This window comes from Physeter macrocephalus, unplaced genomic scaffold, assembly GCF_002837175.3.
Source record: "Physeter macrocephalus isolate SW-GA unplaced genomic scaffold, ASM283717v5 random_593, whole genome shotgun sequence".
Taxonomy (NCBI): domain Eukaryota; kingdom Metazoa; phylum Chordata; class Mammalia; order Artiodactyla; family Physeteridae; genus Physeter; species Physeter macrocephalus.
The window spans coordinates 33,374-50,000 of record NW_021145829.1 but is presented as its reverse complement, the minus strand read 5'-3'; the positions used below and the strand labels follow the sequence as shown (position 1 = coordinate 50,000).

The 16,627-nt window shown below is 56.7% G+C and overlaps 1 protein-coding gene and 1 long non-coding RNA gene across 2 annotated transcripts; both read right to left on the bottom strand.

Moving 5' to 3' along the window:
* On the bottom strand, nucleotides 1–616 carry LOC129391889 (uncharacterized). Its single transcript, XR_008616724.1, has 3 exons — nucleotides 515–616; nucleotides 297–395; nucleotides 1–29 (listed from the first exon to the last, which is right to left on the bottom strand). It is a non-coding gene; the product is annotated as an uncharacterized lncRNA (long non-coding RNA).
* A 72-nt stretch (nucleotides 617–688) lies between these two features.
* Nucleotides 689–7,450, bottom strand: LOC102975268 (carbonic anhydrase 4). The gene is made up of 5 exons (XM_055083102.1): nucleotides 7,345–7,450; nucleotides 3,035–3,088; nucleotides 1,888–2,043; nucleotides 1,009–1,154; nucleotides 689–889 (listed from the first exon to the last, which is right to left on the bottom strand). Exons 1-5 carry the CDS (start codon nucleotides 7,400–7,402, stop codon nucleotides 749–751), a joined length of 555 nt encoding a protein of 184 aa, XP_054939077.1. The 5' UTR covers nucleotides 7,403–7,450; the 3' UTR covers nucleotides 689–748.
* Between the last annotated feature and the right edge of the window lie 9,177 nt (nucleotides 7,451–16,627).

The window sequence follows — 16,627 nt, the reverse complement described above, 5'->3', positions numbered from 1 at the left end:
GGCCGGAAGTTAACATTCTCGGATCCGGCCTGGAACAGGAGGGAAAGGGGCTTGAGAGAGGCTTGTGGGGAGCTGGTGGTGACTACCAGTTCACTCTCCCAGTCTGGGGTGGGGCGGGCACGCAGCTTCTGGGACTGAGGCCCTCAAAGGTCTTGGGCTTCCCACATGGGGAGGGACAAGTCACTGAGAAACAGAGGGGAAGTTGGAGCTTCTCCAGCCCCCTCCTGCCTTGCTGGGATCCCGGTCTCTGGATCCTAAGAAGCAGCCCCTCGAACCCTGAGGGATGGCAGCCCCACCTCCACCATGAAGGCGAGCACTGCGGTCTCATCTTTGGGGTCCTGGTTCTTGTTCGTGTTCCTCGATGTCCCCTTTTCTTTCTCATGTACCACGTGCATCTGGTAAGGGGTGAGAGGGATGGAGAGAGAACCCGTCAGGGTGCTGGACCCTCCTTCTTGCCCAAGGCAAGTATACCCAGAGCCCAGCCAAGGCATGCACCTGGGAAGAGGTCCCTCACCTCCATGGCAAAGCGCTCCCCGTCGAAGCTGTGCTCCGAGCCCCAGTCCGGCACCTTGGACCAGTGTAGGTGCAGCTGCTTGGCCCGGTACCGGGCGGCCAGCGTGAGATGGATTTTAAGAATGGATTGTGGTTGGGCTTCCCACATGGGGAGGGACAAGTCACTGAGAAACAGAGGGGAAGTTGGAGCTTCTCCAGCCCCCTCCTGCCTTGCTGGGATCCCGGTCTCTGGATCCTAAGAAGCAGCCCCTCGAACCCTGAGGGATGGCAGCCCCACCTCCACCATGAAGGCGAGCACTGCGGTCTCATCTTTGGGGTCCTGGTTCTTGTTCGTGTTCCTCGATGTCCCCTTTTCTTTCTCATGTACCACGTGCATCTGGTAAGGGGTGAGAGGGATGGAGAGAGAACCCGTCAGGGTGCTGGACCCTCCTTCTTGCCCAAGGCAAGTATACCCAGAGCCCAGCCAAGGCATGCACCTGGGAAGAGGTCCCTCACCTCCATGGCAAAGCGCTCCCCGTCGAAGCTGTGCTCCGAGCCCCAGTCCGGCACCTTGGACCAGTGTAGGTGCAGCTGCTTGGCCCGGTACCGGGCGGCCAGTCCTCCTCCAGCAATCGAGGCCTTGTCCCCCAGCAACACCATCACTGGAGGGCACAGGAGGGGGCAGAGTCCTCGCACCCACCTCCCCCAGCCTCTCCCAGCCCCTCATCCCAGCTCCACCCAAGCAGGACCTTCTCTCCTACCTCGCACCCTTCACGGGCTACGGTCCCGGGCCTGAAGGGACAGGAACAGTAGTACAGCCTGGACCTTCCCCTGGCCCCCTCATTGGCCCCCCTGTCTGCCTCTCCCTCTGTACACCCCTCACTGCCCAAACATGCAACTCAGCCCGGTCCCGCCTGCGCTTCAACCTCCTCCATGCGTGCTGCCCCAATGTTCCCAGGGCCACATCCAAACTCCTCAGCCCTGGGCGACCTGCCCCAGGCCCGGCTGGACTGACCCTGGGCTGGCTCTGGCCCCTCCTGGCTTCGCTGTGTCCTCCATGCACATGGGTCCACATGCAGCCCTTTGAACACCCCAAGGCATGCCTCTGTGCCTTTGCACATGCTGCGCCTTCTTCCTAGAACCTGTCCCCTCCCCCACTACAGATTGCTCTGATACAAGATTGAAAACACTGATAGAATGTTCCCTCCTTTCCAAAGTCCACCCTGCTTTCCCCACCCCGCCCTACCAGGGCTTTTCAGCCTCTCCTCAGCAAAAGTGGACCACCCGGTGTGCCCTCCCAGGAGGAGCCCAACCCTCCAGTCCTTGGGAAACTTGGGTCCCAGGATCCCGTGTCCCTGCTGTCCGGGGCCTGCATCCAGCCCATCTGAGACCTACCTGAGTGGCCATTGTTTTGCACGGCCCACTTTTGTTTCTTGTCGTAGCCGGAGAAGGAGAAGGGTCCCAGGTTTGGGTCCAGCAGTGTCTTGGCAGTGGCGATGTTGATGGGGGACTGGCGGTCATTCTGGCAGCTGCCGTCCCACTGGTCCGGCCCTGAGCAGGGAGGGAGGGTGGGCTGGGAGTCAGGGGCGCCTGGCACCGAGGTGTGGCGTCCTCCACCCCACTCAGGTCAGGCCCAGCTCAAGGCAGCGAGGTCTTTGGATGGCTAGCAGGCTGTGCTGGGGGGATGCCCAGCACAGAACTCCGCCCTCACCCTTCTCCCTCCTCAGACACACACTCACACTCACACAAAACCAGCAAGGCGTTGTGTTGGACAGGGTGGGACTAGGGTGTGAGCTCTGGGGTAGGGGACCACCTCAGATGCTGGGCTGTAAAAGGAAAGCTCCGTGATAACCTGCTTCCTAGGGCTTCCGAAGTTCAAAGGAGGTCGATGGGAGAGTGCATGGAAGCGGTAAGTCCCCTGGAAGGGCCGCTTGTGAAAGGACCCCGTGACTTGACACTAAGCCTTATCTGAGCACAGGGAGGCAGGGAAGGAGCCCCAGGGGAGCCCAGCCCCCTGCACCCGGGCCCTCCCACACCAGGGAGCGGGGCTGGGGGTCGGGGGAGCTCTGTCCAGTCACCAAAACAGCAACGGTGGGAGGAAAGCAGATTGCAGGAAACCGGGCAGCGCTTGAAAAAGTACAAAGAACCGCCACCCAGGCCCACATGCAGGGGTGTCACTGGAACAGAATCAACTCTCCATTTTGTTATGAGAAGGAGTAAAATGAATTTCTCCCTTTGATGCTGCACCTGATTTATTTCAGAGGACCAGAGGGCTGACTCTTTTGGTGTCAGAGATGGTGACAGGAGGTCCCAGTAAAAACTCAGGTCACTCTATGTCCCCTGTGTCCTGAGCACCAGGAGAGAGAGAGAGAGAGAGAGAGAGAGAGTGTTTGTGTGTGTGTGTGTGTGTGTGTGTGTGTGTGTGTGTGTGTGTGTTAGGAGCTGATATCTGACTGGGGCCACCATCACCTCATCCTTCCCACCTTCCCTGGGTCTCCATTTCAACCTGGAGGTTACCTACCACAAGACTCGCTGCACTTACCCAAGCAGGTGTAGTTGGAGGGCTTGACTTGATTCTGGTAGCACCAGTGTGACCCTGGAACAGAGAGAGGAAGGATGTGAGGCCTGTGCAGAAGCGTGTCAGTGTATCTGTGTACACACACGTCTGTCTCTATGAGTGCCGGTGAACTGTGCGCACACAAGCAACTCTGTGTGTGTGTGTGTGGGGGGGGTGTGTGTGTGTGGTGTGTACACAGTGGGTCAGAGGCTGGGAATATCCCTGGAGTCAGAACCTGGCCTGGGATGGGATAGAGCATTCCTGGGGTGCCATCCTGGGGGACAGAGGGCCCAGGGGAAGGAGCCTTAAGAAGAAAATGTAGGGATGGAGAAGGAGGCGGTCGAAACAGCCAGGCTCCGGGCATCCCTGACCCACAGCCAATCCACTGGGCCTCTTGCCCAGGGCACTGTCCTCAGACAATGCGCACCAGACAGCCAGCAGCCCTTGAGGGGCCCTCCAAGGCGGGTCAGCTCTCCCCTGGGGCTAGCCTGGACACTCTCTACCTGTTGCTCATCGGCCCCTCCCTCCCTCCTTGCATCCCCTCCCTCAAACCTGGAAGGGAGGCTGGTGAGAGGGGAAGAGGAAGTCCCCCAGGACAATACAGCCACGTTCAGCCTGGCTGCTTTCCCAGAGTTGATGGGATGATGAGGGAGATTAGGCTAGTCCCTCCCTGGAACACACCCTCTTGTGCTATTAAGACCCATTCTTGCCTAAACTCTCACAATCCGGCAGGGAGGAAGGCAGCTAGGACTTTTCCCCTGTCCCTCCAACCTGCAGTTCTGGTGTTTGGGACCAGACAGACTTGCCTTCCAATCCCCCACTCTGCCTCCGGACAGGAGAACCAACATCTCTGAAAAAAGGCTGCGTCATGGATGTAGCTCACTAATGCAAGATGTTGACAACAGGGCAAACTGTGCACATGGGAACCCTGTCCTCTGTGCTCTCTGCTTGATGTTTCTGTAAACCTGAAACTGCTCTAAAATTAGTCTACTGATTTTTAAAAGAAAGTCTGTGCCAGCAGGGTGGACAAAGCATTTGATCAGAGCTGGAATTCTAGCTGGGCCACTTAGGAGCTGTGGGTTTAGGGACAAGTCACTGAATCTCTCTGAGCCTTAGCTTTGCTGTCTGTAAAATGGAACTAATACCATCCCCCTCATAGGACTGTGAGGAGGATTAAATGAGAGATGGTAGAGAGTGTTCCAGGCAGTTGGAATTTAGTCAAGTCCCTGACGAGTCCTTCCCTTCTGCTTGGCTCCCTCCCTCCCTCCCTTCCTCAACCTCCTGTCAGGGCACAGATGGCCAAAGTCAAGGAGGGGTGGAGAGGAGAGAAATGATGTGAGCTGGAAAGAACTCAGGGATGAGGAAATTCCTAAGAAAAGCAGAGCTTCCTGCTCAGCCTGAGCTAAGGCCTCTGAGCACATCCATCCCCACCCAAGCCCACCTCCTCTGGGGTCCCTGCAGTGGGCATGGGGTGGAGAGGGGGCAGGTTCTCAGTAGGGGCTGGGAGGAAGGCCAGGAGACTGAGCATCTATAGGAAACTGGCCACCCCCGCACTCTGGGCCCTTCAGAGCCACCTGGGGTTTCCCAGTCTCCCAGGTCTGAATCAAATGCTGTGCCTACTTTGCTGGCACAGCCTCTTTCAGAGATGAACAGTCCCTGCAGTGTCTTCTCCTGGCCAGTCCACCCCCTGTCCGGGACAGGGCTCTGCTGACCCTGGGACTTGCTGCATCTGGGGAAGCCTGACGAGGGTCAGCTTCGCAAAGGGCGGTGGCCACTTCCCATCCAGGCCCATCTCTGCATGTTGGCAGACTCTGATGCCGGAGCCCACCACCTGGCCTCCAGTCCTGGCTCTGACTCTTGCTTATTCTCTGCAGAGGAGTTCATTAACTTTTCTGAGCCCACTTTCTTCCTTCCTTCCTCAGGCAGAAGGAGTTGCCACTGATCTCCCAGAGTCAGTGTCTAAGGACACACTGGATGGGAGGTCATTTGCATCCGTGAAAGGCTTCCTGTTATGATTCTCCTGGGTCTCCACCTCTCAGAGGTCCTGAAGGCAGAAGGCGCCTCTGAGGTCGAGCTGGCCCCTCCTGGTGACTGATACCCAGGGGGAAGCTCTTTTCAGGGGAAGCCTGGCTTGAGCCGGAATTCTCAGGAGCCAGCTCTGATGGGTGGAACCCCTGTCAGCCTCCCTGGAGCCCATCTGGTCCAGGCTGAGCTTTTCTTAGGAATTTGCCCTTCCCTGCTTCTGGCTACAGCTCCTAGGGTTGTCATGATGACCTCTGATCCACTGTCTTAATCACAGAGACTTTTGACCTGCTTTGGTTGAATGCTCTTGAAACTACCCTCTTTAGGAAGCAGAAGCCAGGAAAACGTGATGTTGATGAGGCCAAGGCTGGGGGTCAGCTCTATATCCAAAGGCTGAAGGTAGGGGCTGGTTTGTAGGCAAGTGGTGGCAGCGTCACGGACCAGCTCAGGCTCCTGTACTGGTTCATGAGGGAGCGGCCCTTACAGATAATTACCAGCCAGTTCTCTCAGGCCACTTCCTAGAGGACGTGGGAAGGAGAGGAGCTACCCACAGGTCTTGGCTCCAAGCTCAGGATGCTGCCTAGTCCATCTGCCCTGACCAGAGATGGAGTGAGAGAACTAACGACCATCGCCAGTCACCCAGCCACTTTCCCCCACCCTTGATGTACCCACCACCCCAGCCCCCTGCTTTAGAGCTGATTGAAGAAGTTCTCTCCGGTGGACCTTGCTCAGTGCACCCTCCCACTCCAGGGGGAGGGAGGAATCCTGAACACCAGCTCAGCAAAACCCGAAGATGCCCTGGGCAAAGTCTCAGCAGCTCCTGGCTAGGTCTGGGACTCTGAAGGGGCCTATGACCCTCTCCCCTCCTCTCTCCCTGGCAGCAGATGGTCTGAGGACGTCGATGTACAGCCTGGTCACTCTCCAGCCTCAGGTTCCCTAGGAGATGAAATGGGGGAGGAAGGCAGGACCCTCGGCAGCTCCCAGTCAGAAAGCCCCGGCGCTTAAGGGGAGCACAGCTTGTGGGAGGGGGCGGCTGAGAGAGATTCCTGGCTGGCGGGGCCCAGGCCATGTGGCTATGGAGTGCCTGCTATGTACCACACAGGCACGGCACTAAGCATCTATGCCCACTATCTTATTTGAATCCTTAGAACAATACCTGAGTCAGATTACTCTGTTTTGTAAGCGAGGAAACTGACTTACCCAAGGAGGAAACTGACTTATCAAGGGGGGAAGTGACCCAAAGCCACACAGCTACAAAGCAGCCACATTAATTGCAAAGCATTTCTCTTTCTACAAGCCCAGCAGCTTAAGTAGGTTTCAAACCTCCAGCCCTACATATAAAAATGTTCACATTCCACCTTTTCTCTTTCCTCCTCTCCTAGGAAGAGGCCGGGAGTTGCTGCAGGATGCCCCTCATACCTCACCATGGGCCAGCTGAGGGTCTCCTTCTCTGCTGCTGAGGGCACCCTCAGCCCTCACCCATGACTCCAAGAGAGGAGCATCTAGCTTTAGAGAGGAGATTCGGCCAGGTGGACCCCAAGGGCCATCCGAGGGGTAGCTGAGGTGGGGACTGGCAGATGGGGGCCTCCTTCCAAGGAGATGGCTCCCCGTGGGGTCGCAGAGAAGGTGCCAGATCGGACCCCTGTGCCCAGACGCTGGAGGCGCCTTCAGCTCCTTATCAAATATTAACACCCCTCTCCTGCCACCTTCCACATAGGCGAATAGTTAAGAGCTCGGCCTCACCATTAATCTTTAAACGAAAATCACCCCGGCCGGAAAGACCGTCTTGGCTCGGGTCTCCGGATGTCCCCCTCCAGGCTCCCTACACAGTTCTGGAGGTGAAGGGTGCTGGCAGCGTCCGGGGACAAGGCACCCAGGGTGGGAAGCGGGGATGACCGGGCCCCACCGCACCCAGTTTGTTGTCCTTGCCCCGGGCCGGGGGCAGCCACCAAGCACTGAGCCCCCGCGGGACGGACAGCGACCCACGACAGACGGAGGAACATCAGAAAGGGTGAGAAACGGAGGCGTGCGCCGCGGCGGCTCAGAGACGCATCCTTGCCCCGGACCCGCCGCGGCGCCCGGCCGCGGGCCGCGGGCCCCGCACACCGCAGTCGCGCACACGCTTTGCACCCGCTGTCCCGCGCCCGCCGCGCACGGCCGCCCGCGCCGCCCCATCGCCCGCGGGCGCAGCCTCGGCGCGGGGCGCGGGGCCCGAGCGCCGAGGGGCCACGGAAGGGCCCCCGAGGGGTCCCGGGGCCGAAGCCCTCGTTCACCTGCGCGGGCCCAGGGCCGGGCGGCGGCGAGGACCAGGAGCGCCGGCAGCAGCAGCATCCTGCGCAGGAGTGGCGACGCCGCCGAGCCGGGGACCGCGCGCTGAGGAGGCCGCCGCGGAGGCCGCGGTCCCGCCGACCCAGGTTTTATAGCGGAGCCGCGACGGGAGGGAGCCCCGACAGCAGGACGCGGGTAGCGGCTCCTCCCCCTGGCGGGGCCTCCCCTCACCTGTCCCTGATCTGGGAGCCTCCACGCCCCCACTTGCGCTCCGCACCCACCCCCACCGCCTGGTCACCTTCCGACCGGTGCGCGAGGGCCCCTCACCCACCCGCGTCCTTCAGCGCAGAGGCGGCGTCCTCCTGCCTCGCTCCTCCCCCGTCCCACACCTGGTCTCCGGTTTGGGAGCAGGGTAGCGACATCGCAAGGTACTCGATCCACACAAGGGTGGGGACCCCGGATTCCTGCCTTGGATCGTTTTGGCGTGGACCGCTGCGCAGCCCTCTCGCCTCGAAAGCAGCCCGCGGGGCCCTTGGAATGGGCTGGGGCAGGAGGCTCGGGGAATGGAGATAGCGTCGGAGAGATGACGGAGTTGAGGGATGTGCGACGGTGTTTCTTGAATCCGGTATCCCCAGAGAGAGGGCTTGCTTTTCTCTCTCAGGCAGTGACAGCTGATTCTCTGGGTCTTATCTCTTTTTCTGTTCCCTCCCAGGAGGCTCCAAACTTAATTTCTAAGCAACCCAGGTACTGCCCCGGTGGTCCAATGGCTAAGACTCTGTGCTCCCAATGCAGGGGGCCCGGGTTCGAGCCCTGCTCAGGGAACTAGATCTCACATGCCGTAACTAAAGATCCCGCATGCCGCAATTAAGACGCGGCGCAGTCAAATAAATATTTGAATTTTATTAAAAAAAAAAAGCAACCCCAAGACTGTTCTTCTAACACAGAGTGAGGACACCTATGAATTTCTGTGCGAGAGTGTGTATGTGATGGCCAGCCCTAGGGATGCTGAGGGGGCGGAACTGAGTAATGGATTGCAAAGAGGCTCAGTGAGAGAGGAACTAATGGGGTCAGAGGAGAGGGGCCGGTCCTGTTGAGCGCCCCTCCTCCCAGACTCCAGAGATAAGATGGGAAGAGAAGAGACTGGGGTCTGAATGGACCTCTCCTTTTCTCATCTGCCAGAATCTTCAGAGGAGTTCAGGGAAAGAAAACTTTCCTTGGAGGAGGCCCTAGCATTTAGGGAAATGGGGCTGGGGCCCTCCACGAGAGGAAGCTGCCTCGTCTCAGGAGGGAAGCTCCCTCCCCTGGACTTGACTCGCCTGCTACGATGCCTCTATAGACTCCTTCATGGCTCTAGGTACTGTGTGTCCCACATGGGGTGGGGACTTCCGTGGCAGTTTGAGAAGCTCACTTGAGTGGGGAATATGGACTTGGGTGGGCCTGGGCCCCCTCCTTCAACAGGAAGCCCCAGTTTTCTGGTCTAGTCACTTCCCCATCCTCTGCCAACCTCTCAGCACCCACGGGCCTTTGAACTTAGGCAAGAGACCTCTGAGGAGGGATTGCCTTCTCCAGAACTATCTGGGCAAAGGCGCTTCCTCCCTGGTTAGAGTCCTGGCTGACTGCACCCCCCCCCCCACCTTCTGGCCCAGGATCACACAGCCTTAAGGAGCAGCTTTGATCCTCCAGAGAGGAGGGGGGCGGGAATCCACATCAGGCTTAGGGTCCTATTGTCTGTGCTGCGTTAGAATTTCATCACCAGCCTGGGACTTGGACGGTCAGGGGAGGGATTCCACACCCCGGGATCTTTTCTGGTGGAGTGGATTTGTGTTCACAGGCTGTAAAAATATATCTTTTAGGACTGGGGAGGAAGCCCATTCCTGGGAATGAAGTCTACTTCAGGGGTCCCTGTAACCCCAAGCCAGCCCCCCTTACAGGCAGGAGAGAGACTTAGAGACCTTTGGTGAGGTTAAGGGGCTATTGACTGGTGACCTTAGAGTCCCTTTGGGAAGAGGAAGAGGAAGCTGATTTCTAAGTAATCCTCTCCCTTCCCATCAGCACACCCCCTGCTAGGTTTGGGGCCAATGAGCTGGGAGAGGAGAACCATGCCCCTGTGTGGTGTTCCTTCTGAGGCACGGGGAGGCGGAGGAGGTTAAGAACGAGCACTTCCTCAAGGACGCGTCTTCATCGTAATCATGGGTACCACTGAGACTGCACCTTTGCCACGCGGGAAGTCAAGGCGGGTGGCTCCTGCTCTATCCATCATCTCTGACTCCAAGGTTACACCAGGCAGGTTACTTTGTGTTACCAAGGTCACCCAGCCTTATCTCCCAGGCTGGACCCCTGTCCTGCCTGCCGTAAACTTGTCACCTGTCACTATCTAGATCACCCTGGGCCTAGTTTCCCTGGAGAGGAATCCCTCATTACAGCAGGGATCATTAGATCAGGGATGGGCCCTGCCATGTCTCGATGACTTATAGGGCCCATAAAGCTGCCAGCCCAGACCCATCTGTCCCTGCCCTGCTGCAGCCTCCTTCCTCTTACCGCCCCCCACAGGGTCCCCGAGCATCCTGCTTTCAAGTCCCGGCCCTTCCTTTGACGCAGGGATGACCTTGGGCAACTTTCCTTCTCCTCTCTGATTGCAACTTCCCCATCTATAAAGTGGGGATGATAACCCCGCCCTGCTGACCTCTGCCAATAAACAGTTATTGGGCCAGAGCCTGCCCAGCCCAGACTTTCACAACCAGCCTCTCGGTGCCTCGGGTGTAGCCACTGGCCCACTGCAGATGCAGAAAAGAATCACAGTTCTCAGCCTCTGGGGATTTTCACGCCATGGCCCTGTCTGGAACAGGAGGGAGGCACTGGGGGAGCTACAGGGCTTTGAGGTCAGACAACCCCGGATCACTTCTGGCTCTACCCACTTGCTTTGTGACAACAGCCAAGCCTTGGTTTTCTTCATCTGTGAAATAAAAATCATACCCCTATCTTCCTCATATGTTTCTTTCTTTACTTTTCTTTTCGGAGTGACCATTTTTAAAGTCTTCACTGAATTTAGTACAATATTGCTTCTGTTTTATATTTTGGTTTTTTGGCTGCGAGGCACCTGGGATCTTAGTTCCCCAACCAGGGATCGAACCCGCACCCCCTGCGTTGGAAGGCGGAGTCTTAACCATTGGACCACCGGGGAAGTCCCCCCCTTCTAGGTTTCTGATTCTCATAATTCATTGTGAGAACTCAAGTGACTAAAGCCTGAGGAGGGCTGACCAGGGGCCCTGGGCACGTTAGCACACTTCACCATGACCTCTATCTAAGTAGACGTCCTTTCACCTGGATTGAACATGACCCTAGGCAGGCATGGATGTGACACTGAGTGGAAGCGGACACTGAGCTAGGCCCAGGGAGGGGCCCTGGCACGTCCAGCCTCCTCTTGGTCTCCCAAGACCTATAGGGAGGGGTGAGGAAGGCTGAAGGGACAAGGAGGGAAGCCCCAACTGCAGGGACCCAGAAAGGTGAGATTCGGATTCAGCCTCTCCTGGGACTCTGATGGGCTTGGAGTGGAGACACAGGGGAGCAAGACGCTGCATTCCTGGTGTTTATAGGTCAGAGGAAGGCCTAGGACATATCCCTTAACAGGAGACTACCAGGTCTGTGATCCGGGGGTGAGGTGGGCAGATGAAGTGGGAGGCAGAAGCTTAGAATAGGTATTGGAGCAACACTGTCCTGGATTCACATCCTCACCTCACACTCACCCTTTCCTCCTTCAAGCTCAGTGCCCTGATCAGGAAAATGGGGATGAAGACGGCACCTCCCTCACATGTATGGTTAGGATTCAACTAGATAATGCTGGGTAAAGGGCCTGGTGGAGGTCCAGCCACTTAACAAGCGCTCAATAACCTCAGCTGTTAAGTATAACTGTTACGGGTAGGAATAGCAGATGCCCATGATGTTACAGAAGCCCAGAGGACTGGCACCTGGCCCAGCCAGTGGGTGGGGAGCCGGGGGCGGGGGTAGGGGGGAGGCTTCCTGGAGAAAATGAGACTCAAGCTGAGTATTGGAAGACACACAGATGTTAACACGAAAAGGGAAGGGAAATCCAGGCAAAGGTGGGGTGAGAGGGAGAGTGCTCAGGGATGAGGCTGGAGAGGTATTCGGCACCAGAGAGACCAGACTTGTTTGTTGGAATTAGAAAGTTGGACTGATCTTTCCTTTTTTTTTTTTTTAACAAATTTATTTATTTTTGGCTGCATTGGGTCTTCGTTGCTGCGCGCGGGCTTTCTCTAGTTGTGGTGAGCGGAGGCTACTCTTCGTTGCGGTGCACAGGCTTATTATTTCAGTGGCTTCTCTTGTTGCAGAGCACGGGCTCTAGGCACGCGGGCTTCAGTAGCTGTGGTGCACAGCCTTACCAGTTGTGGCGCACGGGCTTAGTTGCTCTGGGGCATGTGGGATCTTCCCCGACCAGGGCTCGAACCTGTGTCCCCTACATTGGCAGGCGGATTCTTAACCACTGCGCCACCAGGGAAGCCCATTTTAATGTATTTTTAAGAAAAAATATTTTAAAGAAAATAGTCATCCACCCCCACCTTAATCTTGTCTGTTTCATTTTTCCAACTTCTCTTTCAAACTTAATCTATATGCCAAACACTATTGACATAGTCCTGCTTTTTAACCTTCACCTTCCAGTGTCAACATGAGTCCATGTTACCTCACAGCCTCTGCAACTGTCATTTTGTGGTTCTGCAATGTACACGGCTTGTGTCATCAGCTTACTTTCCATTGTAAATAACACTGAAGACAATATCTCCCCGCTGGAGAGTCAGGGCCACAGACTGGGGAAGGAAACCATGGGTCCCAGATCCTTTCCCGAGCTCCTCATTGAGAAAAAGTACCTTCAGTTTATGAAAATAGTTGGGAGGTGGGTTGGGTGTCCAAGGGACCCCCAGAGGCCAGTTAAAGAATCTGAGTCAGGAGTTCTAACTCTTTGATCTCTGAAGTACCTGTAAGATAGGGAATATGCGGAGGGGGGGGCGGCATGGTTCAGGGGGTAAGGAGTGTGTTTCTGTGTAGATTTGCAGGGTAGAGACGGGGTGGGAAAAATTGTGTGCCTGCGGGCGCCTCCTCTTACGGGTGTGTTTGCACAGCAGCGCCCTCTGCTGTCCCCGCTGCCCCAACAGTCCTGTACCGTTTACAGTTTGAAAGTTCTTCCCCCTAACTTCAGTCTGTCTTTCCCCATACTTCTTTTTCAGTTGTGCGGAGCACAATAAAATAGCATTCAAAGAGTTGAAAAACAATTCTTTAGGTCCACCCTATACCCATTGCCCAGACCTTCAGCTCTGATAAAAAAAAAACAAATTCACCTGAGTAAAATTTAAAGATCTTATTGGCTTTATTCAATGATTCATGAATTGGGCAGCATCCAGCCTAGCAGATGGAAAGGAGCTCCGAGGAGCTGTACAAAATGAAAGACGTGTATAGGCAGAGGGTACGGGAACAAGGAAGTTATACTGGACAAAAAAAGCAGATTGGCTGTGGCAAGGGCACTTTCCTCTAGAGAACGGTAGGGGGCGTTCAGAATGAGGCAGATTACTTAACTAACTAGTGCTGGTTAGGCGATTCCTGACTGATTTAAGACTCCGTTTTGGGGAGAGATGAATCTAAGTTAAGTCTCAGTTGGGCGATGTGGGGCTAAGCATAAGTGACTCCATTTGTCTTGTTTTTAACAGCCCCCTTCAGGAGACTTCCAGGACACTACTATCATGTGCAACCTCATTTAATCTGAACTACTCTTAGGTGTCATAGGGAAACTGAGACAAGAAATTGAGAATGTGTCAGCAAGTCCCCTAAAGACCCCACGCTAGCCACTTCCTTCAGGAAGTGACTCCCTGGCCCTGGCTCACCCATGCCCTGGGAACAGATGAGGGTGTCAGAGCTACAGATAGAAGCTGAGATTTAGCAAGGCTGCATAGACAGCTCACCTCCGCACCTCTGATAACGGCTCCACATGGATACCTGTGGGATGGTTAGATCAATCTGCCCTGACTCTTCTCTTATTGTGGCAACAGAGGACGGGGGTGGCCGTGGTTCTGCTATAGTAAGTAACCCCAAAGTTAACCCTGAAGGGTAAAGTTTATTTAATGAATCCCTTGTGGGATGGGTAGGGGCAGGGCCGCCTTCAAGGGCATGGGACTTGTATAGTTGCACAGGGGCTGCACTTGGTTTAATGTTCTGCTGTCGCCATCTTGAAATTCTTCATTTTTGAACAAGAGGCTCTGCATTTTCATTTTGTAGCAGATCAGAGTTGGGGGCGGTAACGTGCACGTCTTCTCACTGGATCTCCACACTCCCAGAGCTGGCCGGGAAGCAGCTGAGCAGTGGCGCCTCGGAGAACCTGTGGCCCAGCGGCCGCTTATGAAGTCCTCGGCTGGCTTCGGTTCTGCTTTCTCGCAGGAAACGTTCCACACTCGCTTGCCCGAAACCCACGGCGCCGCGCTGCTGCCGCCCCTGCCCTCGAAGCCGGCGGTTCTACGGGCCGTTTCGCGCTTAGGCCCCCGGAGCGCTGCCGGCTGCGTGCAGAGCTGCGTGACTCCGAGGAGCGCGCCACTCCCAGCCCGAGCGCCGGCAACCCGGGTCAGCCTCCGCTGGGAGGTAGCGCCGGGCGCTTTCCGCAGTCTCGGCTCTCCTGGAACGTGCTGGACAGCAGCAGCAGGCCCTGCGCTGCAGACTTCTGCCTCCACTCTCTGGTTTCACACCGTGCCCGGGGCTGATGATCAGAAGGTGCAAGAAGGCCCCGAGCTGCGTGCGGTCCTGGAAGACCGTGCAGGGGCACAGCGGAAAACGCAGGTGCGGCAGGGCCCTCCCAGGGCTCGGTAGAGTGCACGAGCCTGGCGTGCTGGCTCTTCATTGTACCTTCTGAGCCCTCATTTCTGAACTAGCCTCAGCTTCTTCGGTCTTCCCAGAATTACTACCATTGCGATCTACACCCTCAAGGGCAAAAAATCTGGACCGGGAGTTACGGTACTCTACATTGGGAACAGCTGGCACCTTCCTCCTTGCCCAGTCTTTGGGAGGCACGGAATGGGGACGCCGACACGAGCTGGGGGTCACCCAGAGTCGAAGGAGGGCATATTCACTGTGTGAAAGGTACATGCGAGGAATTCTAGGGATTTTTCTCTCCTGCCTTGCAGGTAGCAGAGTCTGCACAGCTTGGATGCTTGTAAGGGGGTTGAGTCCGTGAAAACTGAGGGAGCCTTCCCAGTCTCACCAAACAAGACAGGTTTGGAGTGGGCAGGGACTATGTCCATAATGTGTGAGTTCCTACCAGCCTCAGGACGGAGTATGAGATTCGAGTTTTGCCCACCTCTCCCGCGGTCCCTCGGTCTGGTCAGGTCATGGACATTCTCTCAGGCAAGCTCGGAGCTCCTGCGTGCCTCCAGTTCAAACCGGTGATGGTCTGAATTGTTGAGGCAGACGATGACCCATGCCGGTTATTGGACCAGTGTGAACATGCCCTGGAGTTCGGGTCGGATCCTGAACAGGGGACGCGTCTTCTCCTGGGGGCGGAGGCCTTGGGGAACTTCAGCACCATGGCATGGACAGCACCCTAGAGCTGCAGGCCTAAGCCCAGTAGGGGCTGTGAGCGCCCAACTCCCCCATCGCGAGCTTTAGGGTGGGAAGCCAGGCGGAGGGACGGTCCGGACGGGGCCGAGCTCCCGGACCCAGGCCTCAAGCCCCAGAGGCTGTGTGGGGCTTGGGGGCAGTGCTCAGAGGATAGGGCCCGAGTTTGAAGTCCCTGCTGAGGGGGAAGGAGGCGGGGAAGGGAGCCAGAGCCGAGCTAGCCTCGGAAAGCTGGTGTTCCAGAACCGCGGAGCCAATGGCTGAAGGCGAGTCCTGGTCAACCCTCCTTGAGCCTCCATCCGGTTCGCTTGGAATTCCAGTGTAGACGCTGACTCTGGTGTTCTTTGCGACAGATCTCTGGCATTCGCAGGCCCATGTATGCAGCCTCCACTACCCGCCCCAGATTAAAAAGAAAGATAAGGGCATCTCTTGAAGGGAAATGGAGATGTTGAAAGGCTATTCCAGGGGAGGGAGGCAGAGCACTCGGCAGAGCTGACCTGGTGACCGCGAGGAAAGTTACAGACTTCGGGGAACCGTATAAATGACCCTTCATAGGGTTCAGATTACACACCTCACGGGAGCAGAGCCGCCTCCCTGAAGCCGAACCGTCCCCAGCGCCTCCGGGGGCCGGTCGTAGGGAGTCCCTGTCGGACTGCAGCCCCCGGACTGAGCGGACAAAGGCGGAGGGGGAGGCGCTTGGGATGGGCTGCAACTTGTGGCTCTGGGAGGGCGAGCGCGCAGGTGGCGCGGGAACCCTCTCAGGTGCCCCCCTCCCCATCCCAGGGCCAGGATGAAACCCAGGACTCCCACTAAGCATGACTCCATCTAGACACAACGCCCCTTCCCCTGAACCTGCATTTAAGGCACCTGTCACACCCCACTAAGTCATCTCTGGCCACATCCACTCCGCAGGCAGTCCCAGGGTTACACCTCCTCGCTATTTCGGCCTCCTCGAATTTCTGATTCCACCCACCCGGAACACCCTTCCTAGTCAGGGTTGAAGATCCCCTTTCTCCTGAAATGTCCTAGTTCCAACACCTCCAACCGGGCAGCATGTGCCGGGTCCTCTCCTCTGCCCAGGCTCCCTGCTCTTGTGGCAGATGTCACTCTGCGGGTCTCTTCTCTCTACCCTGGTCTGTCTCTCTCAACCCCAAGGCCCTGAGTTTTCTCAGGTCAGGAACCGGCTTGGCTTCTCCTACAGTAGCACTGCACAGTAGGAGCTCCACAACTATTTGTCAGTGAAGGAGGCTTGTCTTGCTTTACTCAGCGTGGGTAGCATGGACTGAGGAAAGGTGGGCTCCTGAGGGCCAGTGGCTCAGGATCACCCTGGGGAGAGTCTTGGTGAAATGACTGCCCCCCCGATCCAACCGCTGGTCCCAATCTGGGTTTATCCAGTTGTAGGATGTATTGGCAGTGTTATGAAAATGACATGACGGAGGAGAACCTCAGGGTCTCGAGCGTTCTGAATTTATTTTACAGATAGGGCTACAGGCCCAGAGACGGGGCTGTAATTTGTCCCAGGTCACATAGCAAGGTAAGGGAGGGCCAATGTCAGAGGTTTTTTAAAGATGAACAGATGGGGAAAATCAATTTCCAGCTCCAGAAAACTGAACTGGGGAAAACCTCGCTGCAGTGTGTGTTACTGCTCAAAAAGCTTCAGCTTTCCAACCCTGGCCTGGCAGG